This window comes from Tyto alba, unplaced genomic scaffold (assembly GCF_018691265.1).
Source record: "Tyto alba isolate M040663 unplaced genomic scaffold, T.alba_DEE_v4.0 Super-Scaffold_28, whole genome shotgun sequence".
Lineage (NCBI taxonomy): Eukaryota > Metazoa > Chordata > Aves > Strigiformes > Tytonidae > Tyto > Tyto alba.
In genome coordinates, this window is record NW_024881302.1 from 12,818,815 (window position 1) to 12,838,844 (window position 20,030).

At 40.7% G+C, this 20,030-nt stretch overlaps 2 protein-coding genes across 4 annotated transcripts in view; one reads left to right on the forward strand and one right to left on the reverse strand.

Annotated features, from left to right (window-relative positions):
* NUBP1 (nucleotide binding protein 1) lies at positions 1-17,956 on the reverse strand. 3 transcript variants are annotated; one of them, XM_042798915.1, is made up of 13 exons: positions 17,861-17,954; positions 16,082-16,146; positions 6,273-6,358; positions 5,427-5,528; positions 5,194-5,330; positions 4,861-4,929; positions 4,300-4,332; positions 3,475-3,565; positions 2,973-3,127; positions 1,781-1,891; positions 1,560-1,662; positions 753-836; positions 1-169 (listed from the first exon to the last, which is right to left on the reverse strand). In XM_042798915.1, the coding sequence occupies exons 3-13, from the start codon at positions 6,334-6,336 to the stop codon at positions 117-119; spliced, it is 1,002 nt and encodes a 333-aa protein (XP_042654849.1). In that variant the 5' UTR covers positions 6,337-6,358; positions 16,082-16,146; positions 17,861-17,954; the 3' UTR covers positions 1-116. The 3 variants fall into 3 exon arrangements, with proteins under 3 accessions (XP_042654849.1, XP_042654851.1, XP_042654850.1); XM_042798917.1 differs by lacking the exon at positions 4,861-4,929 and having other exon boundaries at positions 17,861-17,956; XM_042798916.1 differs by lacking the exons at positions 6,273-6,358; positions 16,082-16,146; positions 17,861-17,954 and adding an exon at positions 5,605-5,694.
* The window catches only part of TEKT5 (tektin 5), a 27,215-nt gene continuing 16,502 nt past the window's right edge, over positions 9,318-20,030 (forward strand). Inside the window, exons 1-5 of the mRNA XM_009976269.3 lie at positions 9,318-10,043; positions 11,291-11,374; positions 13,035-13,105; positions 14,805-14,948; positions 18,154-18,376. Of these exons, the coding sequence (XP_009974571.2) occupies positions 9,483-10,043; positions 11,291-11,374; positions 13,035-13,105; positions 14,805-14,948; positions 18,154-18,376 (1,083 nt within the window). The 5' untranslated portion in view covers positions 9,318-9,482. The remainder of the gene's footprint in view (positions 10,044-11,290; positions 11,375-13,034; positions 13,106-14,804; positions 14,949-18,153; positions 18,377-20,030) is intronic.

The following is a 20,030-nucleotide window of genomic DNA, read 5'->3' on the forward strand; positions in this document are numbered from 1 at the left end:
TTTATATTAAGAATTTATTTGCAATATACAAAAAGAATACATTCCTTCTATTAAATCAAGGCATAAGTTACTTTTCTATAATTAAACATGAACTACATTTTTATTCCATTTGTAGATTAGATAATCTTTTCTTCTTGAAAATGGTGTTGATCACAGTATTCCTGAATCCCTGCAAAGACGGGGAAAAATGAATATAAGTATTTTGGCTGTACATCAGGAGTTAGTAACTGCTGCCTCACTCTGTCCCCTAGTGGTACCAATATCACAAGCTGGGCCTTCATCCCAGTGCAAACACCCTTAGGAATTTCCCAGCTGTTTGGATGTTCAGACTGCCCACGGCCAGCTCTCTGGGCACTCTGCAGGGGGTTTTGTGCAATTACAATTAGGGGTGGAGGCAGGAATGCCAGCTGTGTCCTCCTCAGCAGTGGCAAGCACCCCCCTGCAGGCCGGCCTGAGAAGCTCAGAACGTTTCTGTGAGAGTCAGTACACACACGTCTTCTCTGAGAATTCATGATTAAGTCAGACAGTGAAACCAGTTATTAAATAGAATTTCATTATCACTTTAAAAGCCTGTCATAACTGATGCACAGAAGTGAACATAGGATTTGCATCTGTTACTTTCATAATTGCTCTGCACAGCTACTGTTCTTACTATCTGTGGCAGAAAAACATAATTCTGTTTAGAACCGTTATATTTTGTAGAAGTGCTCAGAGCCGAGAGGATTCATTTGTGCAGTAATTTTCAGACTTACTTTGAATGATATTCCTGTAAGATGATGTAGCTGGAGACTCAGGTGTTTCAGACAAGAAAGACTGGCCTTTGTCACAGCTTTTTCCTTGAAGGGCAGGGCAAAACGTGAAAGCAAAGCAATGGGAGAAGATGAACTTTATTTTACCCTTTATCCTGCTACCAGTTACACCCTTCTGAAGAGTCACTTGTATCTCTTCCTTTTAAGAAGTCCTTACGCCAGTAACGTAACTAGGACTACACCTTACAGTTTTCCAAAGGAATACTTTTAGCAGAAGCTTTCAATAACTATTTTGGCAATACCGACCTGATCCTTGATGTCATTAAATCAAGCACTAACTGGTAACAGCTTGTGGTCACAGAAGCAAGCCTTCTCACTAGCCACAGCCGCATCTGGGGGGTGCCAGTAACAGTGAAGTTACAGCACTAGTTTTAATGCTTGGCATCTACAAGATACTACTCTTCGTAGTGGTTATGATTTTATTCAGTCTGCGCTTCCAGGTGATGAGACCAAGGAGAAAGACATGTTGTACTTCAAATATGACTATACAGCTGAGAAGGTACATTATCTACTCTTAATCAAGATTAAGTTTCAAGCTAAGGAAATTATCTGAGCACCTTCCTTTTTTCACACCATGCTATGCACAGTCCCAGTAACTTTTGACTCCAAAAAATGTTCTATCTTTATTTATCTAAGTGACAAAATGTTTAATATTCTAATTTATCAGTGTCCAAGTCACAGTTCTGCAGTAATGATATCAGTATAGGAGGAAAAACTCGTTTTAAATATAGTATAATACAGCAACTTTACCTATTTGAGGGTCTAGAGGCACTTTACCCAGGAAGGAAACATTTAAGTTCTGGCACATCTTCTCTGCGCCTCCAGTAGTCGGTGGGAAGATCTGAGATTCATTCTGGGACAACAGGAACGCAGAGTTACAACACTGCAGTTCTGAGACCAAGGTATTTTTGGAGCAATGTTTGATATACAATGTCAAGATAAAACCTGCTGTAATACAGAGATGGCCTTACCTTACACTTCGGACATACAAAGCCACTCATATTTTCCACAACACCTATGATGGGCAGTTTCACTTTATGGCAGAAGTTGATCTCCTTCCGAACATCCTGAAGCGACATTTCCTACAAATATTAGGAAACCCTGCTGGTTTGATTGTAATGTTTTGATGAACCCACTAAGTTACATCCTTTGAGCTATTTTAAAGAAAGTTCATAATGAATTATGACTGCTCTTTTCATATTCTGAGGAACATAAACCTGTGCTTTGTGCTCTAGCAACAGAACTGGTACAACAGTCCCAGCCTACTGGCTGTGGTTCTGCTCTGAAATCCGATTTGACTCAAGTTTCTGTCATATTTATGTTTCATCTCCTATATTAATCTCATTTCTTTAAATGCAACTTTTTAATATTTTCAGTTTACAGAAAGACTCCTGGTATTTGCAATAGAGCAGGCAAGGACAAGAACCACCAGGCTTACGCTTGTTACCTCTTTTCAAATTAAATGTGAAATAGTTTATCATCCCCTCAGACTTTTCGTGTATATGCCTGACCTCATTCAGCTCTCCTGTTCTCTTCTCCTTCTCTCACCACCTGTCCGACATCGCCCTCACCCCTTCACTTCTGTTACATTTCATTCTTTCAGCTGTTGCAGGAATACTATGTGTCTTTCACTAGTTTGATTTCCTGTTCCTTACCAAACCAGGCATTAAAACCTACATTTGAATTTGATGTATTGCGAGTTTCAGCTCTCCAGGGGCTGATTTTTCTTTTAAAAAGGCACCTCACAAAGCTGCCTACTGGAGGCAACAGGCTACTTCATGTAGTGTCAAACAGTGCACATCTTATCACTTAAAAACTAAACTTCTTACTGACTTCTGAGCATTAAGCCACTCGTGAGCAAATCACAGATTTGCAATGATGTGAACTCTAATCTCGAAGAAGTGAAATACTGCACATCACTTCACCACACAGATCATGACAGCTTTTGATTGTGAACTGCTCAGTGGGTTACAGTGACCCACTCCGATCCCATCCTCCATGGAGACACCCCCCTGACTCAGAAACCAGCCAGCAGCAGGCACAAAGCCAGAAAGTCAACTCCTGATTCTGTACCACCGTTTCTCTGGTTAAACAGAGACTCTAAACCAAGGATCGGCTTTAACTGCCACGATGCTCCTATTAATGGAAATCAAGTTCTGGCACCTGAGGGGTGGTGATTATAACAGCACCATCGATGTGCGCTGCACTGAGGTACTGCACAACAGATAAGTGTTCATCTGAGGTTCCCGGAGGCGTATCGACAATCAGGTAGTCGACTTCACCCCAGTCCACGTCACGAAGAAATTGTTTGATCAGCCCTAAAAGAAAGAATAAGAATGTAGAAGGGAGGCAAAACTATCTCCCTATATTTCAAATTTTAGGGTCTATTTCAACTTTTATAGTCTAGGTATGCAGATTCTTCTGACTTGTCAACTTCAGTACAGAAATGCTTATTTTGCCAAGGCCTCAAAAAAACACCACCAAAATCCCCAGGATTTGACATTTTAATGTCATCAAATCGGTATGCTCAACTAAAGAAATTAAGTAACCATCCACTCATTTTTTCTATAGCTTACCATACCATATTTATGTTATTAATTAAGCAAGCTCATGACATTGAATCTTTCACGTACATAAATTATGGTTGAAAACACTTCATATGTACCATTTTTTTTTGGTCCTCTCCAGATGACAGCATCATCAGGACTACTGAGCAAGAACCCCACTGACATGACACCTAAGTTTTCTTCAACATACTAAAAGAAAAGTAGAGAAACTCAGTAAAGTATACAGATCAGTAAAGAAAGAGTAGAGAAACCAACTCTAAACCCAGATTTTATAGAAAAAACAGGTTTGACAGGGGGAAGACATTAAGAAAACAAAGGCAGAGAACCTTATGTGGCTCTTTTATCGAAAGGCATTAAAAGCTAACTTTTGTGCTATGCTCACCAACTACATTCACAGAGGGAAAAAATTCCAGTTGTAGCAAGATTTACAGTGGCTTATGAAATCACTGGAGGCAGCGTAAGGCTAAAAGCAGCTTTCCCTCTCAGCATCAGGCTGCCTCCTTAACAGCATACACACCGACGGTGATCTTTAGACAGCCAACACTCCTACAAAACCCTCCCTGCAATTTCTAAAGATTAATGAGGTTTTTCTTTGGTGTAAGATACTTTTTGTCTGTCATTGAAAAGGTGACATAATACACAGCTGCATGATAACAAAAAACAATGAAATTAGTAACTTCTGTTTATTGCCCATAGTATAGTAGGAAAGACATTAAACAAGAGATAGTTAATAAAACTATTTTAGAAATACAGTATTATTACAGCTAACAAATTTAACACTTTGATCTATATAGCCTATTCTATAGAATCTGGATATTTATACCATTAGAAAAAGCTCCTCCCTCACTCGTTTTTCACCTTAGAAGATGGTGCCCGACCCAAACAAACCCAAAAAACTTTCTGAAACAGTTGCACCCACTTACCACTGGAGACCATCCAGATCCACTCTGATGAACCTGAAAATTGAAGTGACACATAAAGTTATATTAGAAATAAATACAGATGTTACATAAAACATAAATTTAAGTCAAAACTGGGTAAATCGATACCCTGTCTATAGGTACAATACTGCTTTATTGGAGTAGCTGTGTTACAAACTGCAGAAGGGCCAGATCTCCATTAATAAGTGAATAGTAACTGTTCTACCCTTTTGCAAGAAATTCACCCATGACGTATTTATATAAAATATTCTAGGCCTGATAAAGAACATGCTAACACTACTTAAGTTTCAAGTAGTCATGAATATGTGGCTGATATACAGCAACAGTTGGTTTGCAGAACTGGTCATCTGGAAAGCAGACAACTCTTTTACAAACTAAATTACACTGAACTTCTCCCTCTCACCTTCTTTATTCCCCTACCCATTGCCCCACACGCTTCCCAAAAAACAGTCCTTGTAGAAACTTTAAGTATAGAAAATCCTAAAATGTTAATGAAAAACTGAGCAGAAGTCCTTTAAACACCACGATGGAGTATCCACTTACCTGTTCTCCTTCTAGACCCATCATTTTAGGGATTGATGGCCCACAGATATCTATGTCCAGCAGAGCAACCTGGAAAACAAACCAACCAGCCCCCGCACTGCAAACAAGCTTGTGAAGTGCCGCCTCCGAAGTCTAAACCACGCAATTAAAAGACTCCAGCGCGTTGAACACATGAAGCAAATTCAAACCCCTAAAGAGAAGGGGGACAGGACCAGCGCAGCCGCAGCCGGGCCTGGAGAGCCCCCGCCAGCTCCTCCTGCCCGCGGCTGCGGGACCCTCCGCCTCCCGGCTTCAACCCGCGGGGGCCAGTCGGGCCCGCCCCGCGCAACCCACCTGCTTGGCCTCGTCTGCCGCCAGCCCGTGGGCCAGGAGGGCGCTGAAGGTGCTCTTCCCCACGCCGCCCTTCCCGGAGAGCACCAGCACCGTGTGCCTCACGGCGCGCAGCCGCTCCCGCAGCTCCGCCGCCTCCGCTGCAAGGCCACAAGCCCGCTGTCAGCCGCCGCCTGGCCCCGCCCCCACCACACCCCCGCAAAGCCCCGCCCCCCGCCCCTCAAGGCCTCCCTCACCCGGGTCCGGAGCGGCGCCGCCGGCCGCGCAGAGTCGCTGGTTGGGGCATCCCTGGCAGGCGGCGGCCCTGCCCGCTCGGGCGCTGCTGGTCCCGGGACAGTCTGCAGCGGACAACGACAGCTGGAGCGGCAGTACGGGCGGCGGCGGCCGGCCCGCCCGCCCCGCCGCGCCCCTCACCCTCCGGCCGTGGCCCGCCCGCCACCTCCTCCATGGCGCCCGCTACGGCGTCACCTCCGGCCGGCGCGAGAGAGGCGGGGCCAGGAAAGGGGAGGGGGGGGCCTGGTGGTGCCGCGCGCGCATGCGCCGGTGGTACCCGCTGCCGTCAGGGGGCGCTCCGCGGAACCTCATCACTACCACCGGCTCGGCGTGTCCTTCCGCCGGCGGGCGGCCGCGGCCCCGGTGCCAGGCCCTGGGCGTTCCTGGCGGGGCGGCGCGGGAGGGGAGGGGCTGCCTGACCCCCGCCAGCCGCGGGAACGGGAGGTACGCCCGCAGCCGGGGCGGCTTGCCTTGCAGTCGCGCTCTGCAACCGCGAAGGAAAGTACTATACGTACCTACACTTCGTGTTTCAGAAGCTTTATATCTAGGAGATGGTGTATCATTTCAGTAAAATCATGCCATTGCTATATTTTGTAGCAATTCTGAATATATTTTCTATACCTTGCATGGAGACAATTTCTATTAATTTAACGGATACATTCATTTGGAAGATTATTCTACCTTAACTTGGCCAATCGATTTCTTAGAAGCCACAGTATTTGGTACATTAAAATTAATGAAATAGAATAGGAATAAATTTATTTTCCAAACCAAGGACGTGTGCTGGACCTTGTTACTGGCCGCCTTACCCCAGTCACTGCTCCCCTTCTGCCTCCCACAGCTGCCTGAGCGTGGCCTTGTCCTCTTTTCCATTCGTTACATCACAGCCTGAGAACTGAATTAGATTGTGAACATCAGTGATTATTCACGTGCTGCTCATCATCCCAGCACAAACTTCCAGCACACCTGACAGCTCTGTGAGTAAACTGCAATTGTAAAACTGAATCCCCTAAAGAGACCAACTGGGAATCCCCACAGGGAACACGGTACCAACATTCAGCAAAAAACAATTCCTGCCTCAAGATGCTTCCAATCTACATAGAAATGAGCACTAAATCACAAAACCATATTTAGTCTTATGAGGAAGAAAACGTTTTTTCCAAGATCTTTGACAACCTTTTCATCTTCCCTCCATTTTCCCGTTTCCAATGTATAAAGTTCTCACAGTACCATTACAATTAAAACAGTGCAGAATCCCAACGATTGTAGATGCAGCAACAGCTGTCTGAATGACTGTTACAGGAGTGAAGCTTCAGTGTTGAGAACAAGGCATTAAATAGTGTCACCACTTTGCTTTGGACAAATGCACACCATGCATTCACATCCTTTAAAGCAGTTTTCAGTTTTTCTCCTGGAGATGCATATAAGAGGTATGAGCCTTGAAACAACAGTCCCTCTTGCCGTGGTTACTGCCCCTGAGACAGATCAGCTTACTCCTGAGGCAGAGCCTGTGAATTCTAGTTTAAAAACCACTGATGGTGACTCAAGCTTGAGAGAAAGGCAGGTCGGGAGGGTGGTTTTGGAGGAACTGTGAGTGAACCAGAACATTTTCTGCTCACAAAACTTCCTTCTATTGCTTTGGTTAAGGGTGCTGTAAAAAGGGTATTTTTTTGATTTGAGCCCCGTCTGGAGAATCAAGTATTCCTATTTCTAAACAATTAGTCCCAAATCTTGATTGTTTTAACATACAAGTGTTTGAGTTACTATTTAAGGCAGTCTAACCTTGGAGAAACAACATACAGAAAAGGGTATCTGGTAATACTTGGAAAGGTACCAGCACATCCTGGTGTTAAATCTGTCATTTTTTGAGAGAAAAAGAATGCAAAGTTATCTTTTTATGAACACTCTCCACGTCAAGAACCACAAACTTTTTAGAAAGAACACTCTGTAAGGAAAAAAAAAAAAACAAACACAACAAAAACTTCTGAATAACTGTCCACCTTCAAACAAACCCTAGGAAAAAAAAAATCTTGAAATGTATTTAGTTAAGGTATTTGAGGAGTTTGGCCTTTGGTTTTCGGTCATTAATAAATAGGCTGTTGCCCATTTTCCATTTCAGGTATTTTTACCTCAGGTAAATCCTCAACACCACTTGATATTTGTACAACTTCTGTACTTATTGCTGTGTAATTATCTTCTATAGGAAGCTAATGAAAAAACTGTTAGTGGAAGTGGATCCAAATGTTTAAGCAAATTTGAATGCCTGGGGTGGGAGGAACTGTCCAGTAAGACTTATCTGAGAAATTTATACTGGACTTTCCCTATGAAAAATTTGGTTCCACAATGAAAATTTAGGCCACAGCTCAGTACAGCACTTCAAATTTGTGCTTCCTTTCAAACATATGGATTAGATTCACTGATGTCAGCAGGACTTTCCGCATTTTAAATTGAGGTACATGCTCAAATATTTTTCTTTTGGGGCCAAAAGATCATTTCCCGTTCCCAAGGTTATACAGAACATTCCCCACAAAAAGCACCAAAAAGGAAAAGTAAATCACTTCTGCAGCACCCCTCTTCCTCCAAGACAGCCCATTCGTGCAGGGGTATCTGAGCAAAAAATAGGCTTTAGTGTTTGAGTCAGGCTGAACTCAGTGGTGAACTCTGCCAGCACTCTTGCAACTTCTAATGCTCAGGAATAACTTTACCCTCCTGGGCAGCTGCTGGGAATTAGTTCCATCAGTTGTTGCAAGAGGAAAGTTTTTTGTGTGCGTGAGCACTTGCAGTATCAATCCTACCCTGTTTGTACACCCCAGTCTGGTGCCTGTCCACTGCGTGTGGCTACACTGCCTGTACCTCACCTCTCCACAGTTAGCACTTACTTTTGTATATATTTTAAACATCATGAGAAGATAAATTTAACTTACAACAACCATTTATTTAAAATTACTTCTACTTTTTTTTAGCTGGGGTGTAATAACATGCTAGCTTTCTGAGATAAGATATGCTGTAATGTAACACATATATATACATATATATTTTATTCCCCAGGTTGAAAAAAAAAGATTAAGAAGCTGTTTCATATTTATATATCTGGAGAGGAAGAAATTATTGCAATTGTCTTACATTCAACCTAGAAGAAAACTGTGCTGATTTAAGGACTCTTAGGAGAGTGAAATACAGTGTCTAATTACAAATTATTATTTATCTTCAAAATCCTTGGCACAGAAGATGGGTCATAATGCAATTTTAGAGCACTGGATTTCAGAAACAGTTTTTTTGCCAGACAGGCCAGAAGGCTGAAAGGAAAAGTTAGAAAAGTTATCTGAGAAGATACTCGTCATTTTAAACTGGAGAAAAAATCACCATCAGAGGGATATCTTTCCCATCTTTTATACTTTTTATGGAAGATGAATACAGTTGAGGGGAAGAAGAACAAAGCCCAGCATAGTTATATGGGGTTTTTTGGTCCATCTGGACCAAACCATCTGTGGAGATAACTAAATAACTGTAAGAGACGACTCCCAGAGTCTGTGCTTTGGTTTAGAAGGCTCATTTCCACTGCTGCATCTCCCTGCAGCCACTGATACACATGAAGCACTCTGAAGTAAAACTTTTATTTCGTTTTGCTGAAGGTAAGCTCACTGAAGGTAAACCTACAGACCCATCCAGAGTGAGCCTTCGGCAAATCCCTCCGCACTGTAACCAAATGGTCTCAGTTCGTGTTTAGACCTCTGGCTCCCACCACACACAGTGCTGCTCCGCGGGGGAATGCTCTGCTGCTCTGCAGGAAAACCAGCGCGCCCTAGGAGAGGAGGCACGAAGGGAGGCCCCCAGCGTGCCGGGGCCCAGGCGGGTTTCAGCCCGCTGGCGGATGGAACAGCCCTCGGAACTCCGTGACATGGCGGCCGTGTCACAAGGTGCAGCGCAGCCCCAGGCAGGCTGCACAGGCCCTGGGGCTGCTCAGAGCAGCTGCAGGTGCTGGACACAGCCCGAGGGCGGCTGCCCGAGCCCAGCACGGGATGGAGTTTCTGGGGACCACGCAGCTGGCCAGTTACTGTGGCACCCGGAGGAGCTGCCTGTTCCCAGATCCAGCTCCCACCAGCACCACCAAAGACACCTATCAGTCCTACTACCTACCGGGCTACCGCTGCCTCAGCTCCTGGAGGCCCAGTCTGCTTTACAAAGTGGTTTCGGTCCCTCCCAGCTGTGGCAGGCAATTTAATCCCCCTGGGCGGCCGCCCACTATTCTGCCTGAATTACGCTCTTCCCTGCATGCCCGCTACAGCACTCGTGACTGGCACCATGCAAACATGGTTCAACTAAAAGGCTCTGAAGTCTCCAGGGATTGCGCTGGTAGACTGAATGCTGATTCAATGAGACTGATGCAAGATAAGGATCAGCTGACTTACCAGATGCAAGAAGACAGTAGAAGAAACCTGGGACAGAGGATCTCCAACATTGATTTCTGGAGATCTGAGCTCATCTATGAGCTAGAGTGTCTGCTGAAAGACACCCAAGCCTTGGAAACAACAAAGAAGCGGCTCGAACGTGCTGCAGATGAAATGCAAGGACCACTGAAGGTAGGCAGTAGTTATTTCATTACTCTACTGCAGAATGGGCAAGGAAAATGGCTTTATCTCAGTGGAATACTAGTATGACTTTTACTGTTATCATCAAGACAGATCTTGGCAAAACATTACCCTCAGTAAGAAGGAAACGTGGTCACCGCAGGCTTTATATATAAAACTCAGCAAAGTAACCTATCCAAACATTTCTATGGTCTCTTTTCCTTCCTTTCTGCTTGAGGCGCCAGGAGACTGAGCCTCCCTCAGGCACTGGCCACTCAGCTCAGTACTTTACAGGAGAGCCAAAGATGGCCCTGTAAGCTGCAATATGCCGATATTCTTACCTGGCTCTGAATTTTCTGCTATTGCTTGATGAAACGAATATTTTCACTTAGGATAGCATATAATTTGTGTTACATTTTCAAGTTCTCCAGTATCTTAAAGGCAAATTAATTGCAACAGAAAAAGCCACAGTAATATAACAGTCAATGGATGGTGCTAGCAAAAATTCAAAACAAGCAAAAAACAGAGTCAAAAGTTCTGTCATAAACATCTGTAATACTGCTGATGGAAGCTATGTCTGTCATGTTTCTAGACGAGTACAAACAGAAAAACAAAATTCATTATTCATTAATGACTTTTTTAGTTCTCTGTATCCATACTGATTTAGAGCAACAGACTGAGGATGCTTTCTATTCAGGAAACATTTTCTGCTGAAAGGCTTTGTGCCAGCTAATGCAGTTTCATTCATTAGTATGGTTCTAAACAAGTGGATGAGACATTAACAGTAAAGTTAACCTGCTGGGACAGGTTAACTGAACTCCCTATTCAATGACTGTAGTGATGCAGTCATTCTCTTGTAGAGGTATGAAACTTCCAAACTTTGGCACTGGGTAAGGGAGATGAGATTAAAGGATTGTGCTATGGGTGAGTGTAGAACACCACCGGTGTTTTAATCCACACAATTTACAACAAAGTTTGGGTATGTTGAGCTGTAGGCTTTGCTGCACATTAATAAGCAGCTAATCAAGTGGCAGCTATGGTGGCATCTAATCCTTAAAAGTATGTATTAACAGGTAAATAGGAACGAGCCACTAAGATGGATCAGTTGAGTGCAATGAAACCACCTCCTATGCTGTTCCACCCTCAATAGATGGTCATTACTTGACATGTCAGCTCAGTGGCCCCTTCAGCAAGGTTCAAGGTTTCACCACACAGTGCAGTACTGACCCTACTGCACATGTTCACTGGTTTGCTTGCAGATAGCCCTAGAATGCTTGTACCACCGTGAGAAGAGGAAGGGTATAGACTTAGTTCATGACGACGTGGAAAAGAACCTCATAAAGGTAAGAACAGACTTAATAGTTTATTTTTCAAACTGTGGAAATAACTAAAATCTGAGCAAATATTTATCAGGGTAAAAACATTGCAATAATTTCTTAATTTCATTCATTTGGAAGACTGGGGGAGGAGGGGGGGCAGCAAAGACGAAGAAATGTGGTAAAACTATATATATTGGGGATTGTTAATGTTCTATTCATCCTTCACGAAGCAAAATGAATAAGTCTAGCATCCTTGTGAGGTCTTGTCTAGTTCTATATTCCCTGAACCTATAAAACAAGGTAGAAATATTTCTTAAGATTGTTTTCTGGGCTATGGTCTATAACATCTCAAAAGTTCTTAGGGCTTACAATACAAAATGCTGGTTTACTGCCTTGATATATATATATATATATATATAGTGTTACTGAACAAAGACAGTGAGATGGATAGTAGTGATTGCTAAATCTTTTAAATAAAAAAAGTAATCAAGTAACATTTTGCTAACATATCTGAAAGAAGTTCTATTGGATGTGTATGAGAACAAAAATACTAGGAAAGAACATTATGGGACAGTAGCATTGATTCAAGTAACTGAGATGCTTGTTCAGAGCCTACAGCCTGCAACTTGGAGTTTTAGAGTTTTAATGAAGAATCAAGAAGCTAATATATATATATATATTAGCTTAAGTATTTCAGCACTTAATTTAGCATGAGAATTCAGGGTAGGATGAAATACTGCTAAATGTTCCATATGAACAGATGAAAAAAATATTTTTTCAAAATGAAAAATAAAGGATATTTGCCTGATCTCCCCAAGCACTGCTCTGAGTATGGACAAGCTAGATACTGACAATAAAGGACAGCAAAGGCTCATATTTTGTAATAACAGGAAAGCCAGTTGTATAGTTGTTGTCACTCCTACACATACTGTACAAGTACAGAGCCTGTATTTTTAAATTTGGAGTGTCTTAATGACTTCCAAATAATTTAAAATACTTTATTCCCTGTTTCGGAACTCACAAATGGGTACACAATTAGGTAAGAGGGATTTGTTGGGCTAAACCATAATTTTTAAAAAAGGAAGGAGGCTGGAACATCATAATGTTGTTTGAGGGACTGTAATTACCGTGTTTGCATAGTTCGCAATGTGGTTGGTTTGAGTATTTTAAAATTTTTTTTTTAAGCTGTGTGGAACCTGGCTTTGAATCTCTTTGACTAATATTTATAGTTTTGCAGAATATGACAATATACTTCCTTAGGGAGCCTGTTTCTGAAATCAGATATATTTTCAGCCTACTCTGCTATTAGTAAAATATTTGTATTGTTCTAGAGAAATGTAGAAATAGCTAGAGAGGGTAGTTTAATGAATTAAGGTTCATGTTTCAAGTATCTTCATTATACTTAAGCCAAGCAAAATTTGACTTTATGCATATTAGAATGACTCCATCCAATAAAATCTACTAACATGTTTGATACAATATAAAAAGCCATACAAAACCAAGCCAAAAGATACAACTTTGTAGCACTGAGGAAAAGTGGGACCAAAATATATCCTTTCTTGACCTACATTGCATTTGAAATATGTGAGATGGTTGCAACATCTAGAATGCTGAATAAAAAAGGTAAGTTAATTGAAACAAATCAAGTTTGATGAAAGCACTGACACTGTATTTACTACTGTAGGAGGTTGACGTTTTCAAGGACTGTCAAGAAATATTGGCAAAACTGGCACAGAAAATCAATCAACAGCTGAGGTAAGACTTTACATTGAATTCCTGTTTTAAATATAGGAAAGCTGAACTAGGTGTTAGCTAGTATCTAACGACAGATTGAAAATGCAAAGACAAAAAGGCAAAAGCTGAGACAGCCTGTTAGATGTTCATTGTCCTCCGCTTCCAATTCTTACGAGTGATAGAATTTGTATGTTAAACTGCAGAAAAGCAATATTTACTATTTAAAGATGACTGTGACTCAATTTTTGAAGTCATGTTTAATCTGAAATCCTTCATTAAAATTAGGGATACCAAAATTATAGCTTAGTTGTGCCAACATTGCTGTGTGTCATACTGGAGTGGAGTTAAAAGGGATTTGTATTTTTTAAATTACAAAATAAATTCTAAGGAAATTTATTATTTACAAAAGAAACAGGAATCTAAGCACATCATAAGTTATGAGATGAGTTATGTAATGGACTTAAATTATTTTTATGTGTATTTATATCTGTTTTTGTTATGGGAGGCTTTAGAACGTTTTAATTCTTTGAGAGTACACAAATATCCTAGTAAATGCAAATTATATTTAATCTTTTAATTTCATTAGGTAAAACTATTCTGAATACAGTGTTCTGTTAACTACACAGAACTGACACAAATTTAAAAAGTGACGTTTATGTGACATGATGTGATTCTCAAAAGAAACAGTGCAAGTACTCACAAGGAAGATAAAATTGTACAGTTCTTGATTATTATATTATAGGGGAAAAAGATATAAGTGGATTTTATAAATGATTGCTCTTAGTAATGTCTCTCAGGACTCACGTGAGTCAGGTTAGATGCATTTCTGCCATTCAGCCCACTACTGTAATATATTGGGTATATAATCAGATAAAAGCTAAATTCATATTTGGTGTCATGAACTCTGTCTAGCTCTTGAGGCTGGCATTTCTGGTTACCTTTGATTCAGTTCTGTCACCACATCAGGCAAACTGATAGTAATGCCAATGAACAGGTACATCACAGAAACAGCAATACTTGCAAAAAAATGTCTCAGTAAGTCTGCTGTCTTCTTGATGCACTGGACAGCGAGACTTTGATTCTTTCTTCATCCATATTACTCTCATTCTAGCCCAAGGTCTGCCAGGCCTTCCACCCTTTTGGAAGAGCCAAAGGAAATTAAGTTACTCCAAAAATTCCTTGTGGGTAAGAAAGCAGAGATGGAGAAACATATTTCCCTTCTCGTGATCAAGATAAGCAGAAATATTTAAACAGATTTTCCAGTGACGTACAATTTGAATTATGCTAAGTGAACGTGTCCCCCAAATCAGGAAAGATGGGAAACCACAACTCTGGTCTGCCTTTTTCTTTCTCACTTACAGCTCTGTTGGGATGAAGGTTATCACTGAAAACCTCCTACCTTTTGCTCCGAGGCTTTCCTTCATGCCACACAACAACAACCTCTTGTTTTTCACCCTTGTGGTTGTCTGTCATCAAAATGACAAGCATTATTTAATGCAGTCAGTTAAATAGAATTCTTTGGTGAATACTCGCTAGAGGCTAGAAGAGATGAATGGTACAGCAGCTTCCTCTAGCTAAATTGCAGCACCAAGTGTTTTCAAGCCTCTGTAAATGCCAACAAACTGTAAAATGAAGCACTGTAGGAAGGTAATAAAAGCAATTAACTATTTACCACAACAGCATTAAAGGTGATTCAGATTGCAGTCTTTCCCCTTCACAGCATCAACAGAGATGCACAGCATGCCCTGGAGCAGGATCTTTCTGACAAAAATTCAGCCCATTTTATTGATGAGAAGTGCTTTAACCTGAGGAACACATCGGACAGCATTAACTTTTACCACGGGGTGGAAAAAGCAGATGGGACGTGAGTATGAGTGGCCATTGTAGCCTTCTCTTTCCATGCTCCCTGCTGTAAGTAGGAGCCTGATTACAGCACAAGTCCTAGCTTTATTTTGAGAAGTGATATAGAAAGAAGTGGCTTCTCTCTCCATATGGCCCTGTTTTCCCTTGGTGTGAAACCCTCCATCATCCTCAATTATTCCCTGACTCCTAACAGCTGCCATTGTTGGAGGCCAGGCAGAAGCTGGCAGTCTACAGCACTGGCAGCTTTGATGGGCACTGAGCTGTTTTTCAGCGAGAAGAATCGTTTACAACCATGTTGCAAGAAGCAACCATGTTGCTTCTTGCCCTCAAACTCCTTTGTGCAGATGTCTCCCCCTGGTTTTGATTTACACTGTTTTGTGGCCTTCAGGTTTCAAAACCACATCCAGTCAAATCAAAATTCAGCTAAGGTGTGCAGTTAAGTGCAATGTGGTAAACAGCAGGCAAGGGTAGGCCAAGGACTATACATATTTTCTGTAAGAATAGCTTAGGTTACTCGGAAATTAGTCCATCGAGCTATACAGAGATATGTATTAAACAGGATGATCAAAAAGATTTGGCACAGCTGTAGCATTGCAGGCTGAACTAAAATGTCCCAACTGTATACAGTTTTAAAACTCTTTATTGGTAGCGGCCTCATCAAGACCTGCATCCACTCCAAAAGCAATGGCAGTAGAAAAGGAGCTTGCGACAGAGGGCAGTGTTTTTGTGCTAATGACTTGTTAGTTCCCTCATCACTCTTTAACACAGCAGTATTTGAATGCTGAATGTACTTCACAATATCAAATGATAACAACTCTGTCTTGTTGGAAGGACTAAAAAAAAAATCAGTATTATTTGTTTACTTACGTTCTGCTTTTCATTAAAATATCACCTCATTCACTACTGAAATGAGAGCATATCCAAAGGAAGCTTGGCAGGCGTTCTGCTGACTCTAGTAACACTACTTACTTTTAGGATTAGCAATGAATAAAATTATTCTTGTCAGCTCTAGTAAAAAGCGGACTCATATGGATAAGTTTAACAGCCTTTTTCCTTTCTCACCATCCATTATCCAAAGAAATGCCATTTTTCATTAACATTTTTTCTGAAACCATTTGGCAGACTGAGACATACCTGCAGCACTCAGGAGCAGAGCGGGTGTTTTCTGCCTCAACAGAGCTAGCTGGATAATTTACAATCTGAAAAAAGCAATATTAAAGAACAGTTTAAGTACTAAGTATTTCAGATAATCAGGATGGAAACCTAATTGGAAATTTAATTTTCTGATGAGGAAATTAATATAATCCATTAAAGCACAGAGGGTAAAGAAACCCCAGAACCAAATACCCTGCAGAAAGTACACTGAGATTGCCTGGGTCTGTAGCTGCAAGCAGTGGTAACTTAGGTTTAGTACACTGATTTATGTACTTTACTATGGTTTCAGGTTGGTTACATGAAAATTTTCAAGGTAACTGCCTAAATATATGTGTAACACTAATGAATTCCAAATTATTTAGGACGATCAGTTCTTTAGTTTCAAGAGAGAGGAAGATCCTATGAGAAACTCATGAAAAGGCTACTGAGAAAACAAGCACTGACAAAATTAACTTATTCTTTTTTCTTCCCTTAATATTTACTCTCAGTGTTCAATTAAAATCTAGAGTAAATGTGAAACTCAAAAAATAGTGACCTATCCCTGCAGAATTTAACATACAGGCATAATTCTTAAAAGAAAGTTTTGTGTGGAGAAAGAAGTCTAAACACAGACAGAAGTTTGTCTCAACCTTTCAATTTGGCAAGTAAAATATCTGTACCTTTTCATAAAAATACACTGAATATTTCTGGGTGAAGAAAGAAGTGATCTAGTAGGCTAAGCAGTGCATTAAAGAAAGTGGTGAATTTAACTCCAAGGAGTAGCTTATGCTGCACCAGCAGTTTTCAAGCCAGGGCCTCAGGCTGCAAATTTAGAGCCTCACAGACTCCTGGTTTGGAAAGGTCAGTCTGGCATTTATGTTCAACTAATTACGATAATGATGGCCATCTTTGAAGCTTGGACATGAAGCCAAGCATCCCCAAGTTTGTTTCCGTACAGGACGTTGCATCAGGAACATTTTGCAGTGCAGGAGCCCTATATTCAGTCTTTCTCGGTATATTCATAGGCTTTGTCATAGTAGAGCCACTTCTGCTTGTCTCATAGATATTACTAAATTTAACTGTAATAGCCTTGTAAGTTAAAGCAAAGGTCTTCATTTTAATACATGGAGAAGAGGATAGAGATACTTATCCAAATGACATAGCAGGACAGTGTTGGGGCTGGAAGACAACTCCAGTTCTCCTTACTCCTAAGTCAGTGCCTTACCATTTTCCTGCTATCATTCTTTCTGATGACGAAGGCTACTAGGCCAGAGCCACATGCTTTATTATGTACGTCCTACATACTGCCCAAGGTAGGGCTGCTCTGGTAGCAGACCAGAGCTGTCTGAAGAGCTGTGTAACAGTCCTTCTCCTTGGTTTCTTGATCATTTTCCCCAAACTAGGTTGGGCTCTCATGTTCTCTGGTGGTTGGTGACACACAACTCAGTTTCCCCAGGATAAATGTTAAAAGGGTTCACAAAAGTAGATGGTATTTGAATCTAATTTGATGGTGTGCAATGTACAGGAGATCATGTTAAATAATCTAATAATCCATCAAAGCCATAAGCACTCTGAAACTTGACACAGAAAAATGAGTCAAATTTCAGCTGAGATACAGCAGGTATGAACTCAGACCATCACCCAAGCCTGTGAAAGACAGGAAGAAGCTGTGTTGTTGACATTCATACCTGATCCTGAAGAACTATTTTTAAGCATCAATAAACAAAAAGCACGCAAGAAAAGGTCATTCTTTATACAGCAATACATAACCCTACTTACTTTGGAGTCGATGCCAGGGCCACTAAGACCTTTAGTTAGCAGCTACAATATGCAAGCAAGCCATAGAAACACTGTTGAAGCAACAGCTCTCCAACAATCTCTGCTCATTGTTGCCAAATCTGGTTTATAGAGAAAAAAGAAAAAAAGTTGGTATTAAACCCATAAAAAAACCCTGATGTATGTGACTGCACAGTTCAATTGATGAACACTTACTGTAATTATCACTGAAAGAAAAGAGCTCACCTAAGCTTTTATTTTTTTTTATTTTCCTCTTATTTTAATTTTCTTACCAGTGTTTCGGTTCCTGCAACATGGGCTAAATTCAGCGAAGACAATATCAGGTGCTCTCAGCATGCAAGGGCCAACTCTGCCAAGCTCCGAGATGATGCAGAGGTTGGACTGGAGAGCACATCTCAGGAGATGTGGAATCACTTCATCAGTACCAACTTGGCCTTTAATAACCGTATTGCTGAAGTTGCTGATGCAAAGAACAAACTCCAAGCACAACTGGCCAAGGTAAGATTCACTAAGAGTTGGCAGCTGCATATTATCTTAGTTGTACCCAAAAAGCATAGAAATCTTCTCTAGAGTTTACATCTTTCCCGAGTACGCACTTCCTCAAAAGATATACCTGTATTACCTTTCCTTAAACTGCACTTGATTCACACACAGCCTGAGAAGAGCTTATGCAAAGACAGGCAGACAAGATGACAAGGTTTTACAGTGAACCATGAAACATCTGTCCATAATCACACACGATGTTCATTTGCAATTTACATGTTTAACATCAGGAAAGATATCTTATGGGGTATTTTTTTCTGTTTTACGTTTATTGATGATATTTCCAGGCCATTTCTTGATACAGAAATAGAACATGAATTACTTTTTTTTTTTTTAAAAAAAAGAAACAGTGAACTGACTTTGGAAAGTGTACAAATAAAAATGCCCACAAACAGCAGCACATTCATCTGTTTCAGAGGAAGGAGAAGATTAAGGTTTTGCACTTTCACTTTGCAGCAGCAGGGAAGAGCTCTAAATTAACTAAAATTTAAAAGTATTTACATACAGAATGTCATTAGTCTACCTTTGATACCAAAGTTCCAAGTTTTCCTTCCCTCTTGATAAATACATTTCTACATCTTTAACCTGAATTTTGGCCTGGTTGTGGTCAGAAACAGCCTGATATTTCAGAGTGGGTCAGACAGTGAACTTTTCAAATATTTGTTCTGCCTTTATCTTCATATTATACACAGCAGAAGTGGCACAGAAGGAGAAAGACCTCTATTAATCTCTACCTGTATTGCCTTTTCAGTAGGTTTTCACTGAAAGAAGTGACATGTTGGAAGTGTATTAGTTGAATTTTGAAACATATATTCTGAAGTTAACAAGAGGTGCTGCCTTTGTACTGACAGATAAAATCTTGTGAAGCTAGCAAGACTCACTGTGTTACTTTTAAATAACTTCAGAGTTCAGTAAGTTCTGCCATTAAGATGCTTTCTCTTATAGAGGCACCTCATGTTCACTCATTTCATTTCAATGCACATTTGGAAACAATAGAGTTTTCCTGCCATTCTATTTGCCATAAGTAGTTTAAGATGTTTTCAGTTTACTTTTAGGGACTCTTACAAAAGTGCACACTAACCAGCTAAATATCTGTTAAGTCACAGCACATAAATTCATCTTTTTTTTTATTTTTTCCATGCATATAAAGCGTGAAATATGTTGAATGTAGTTTTTGAGTGTTTTAGATTGTATATGATCTTGTCAACTACAGCACTTTATCCTTGAATTGGCCATCCATCTAAGTTTCTTATAGATTTAAATCTATGAGAATTTGCTTCACATTTTCCATTTACCTTTTCTAATGCTTTTAAGTGCCGCTTTTATAAAAGAACTTACAATACAAGGTAGCACAGGGTGCACATATAGAATCACAAAGTGCACTGTGAGATATCAGCATACAAGCAAGGATTTTATGTATGGAGTCCAGCTGACACTATGACATAACTGCTGACAACTGGTATATAATGGAAAAAACAATATTTATGTCCCTATACTGTTACACCATTAAATAGCAATAATAAGCTATCTAGAGAAACTTGACCAATCATATTTGTATAAAGAATAATTAGTGTTGTACACATGGATAAAGAAGTATCAAATAAGATGG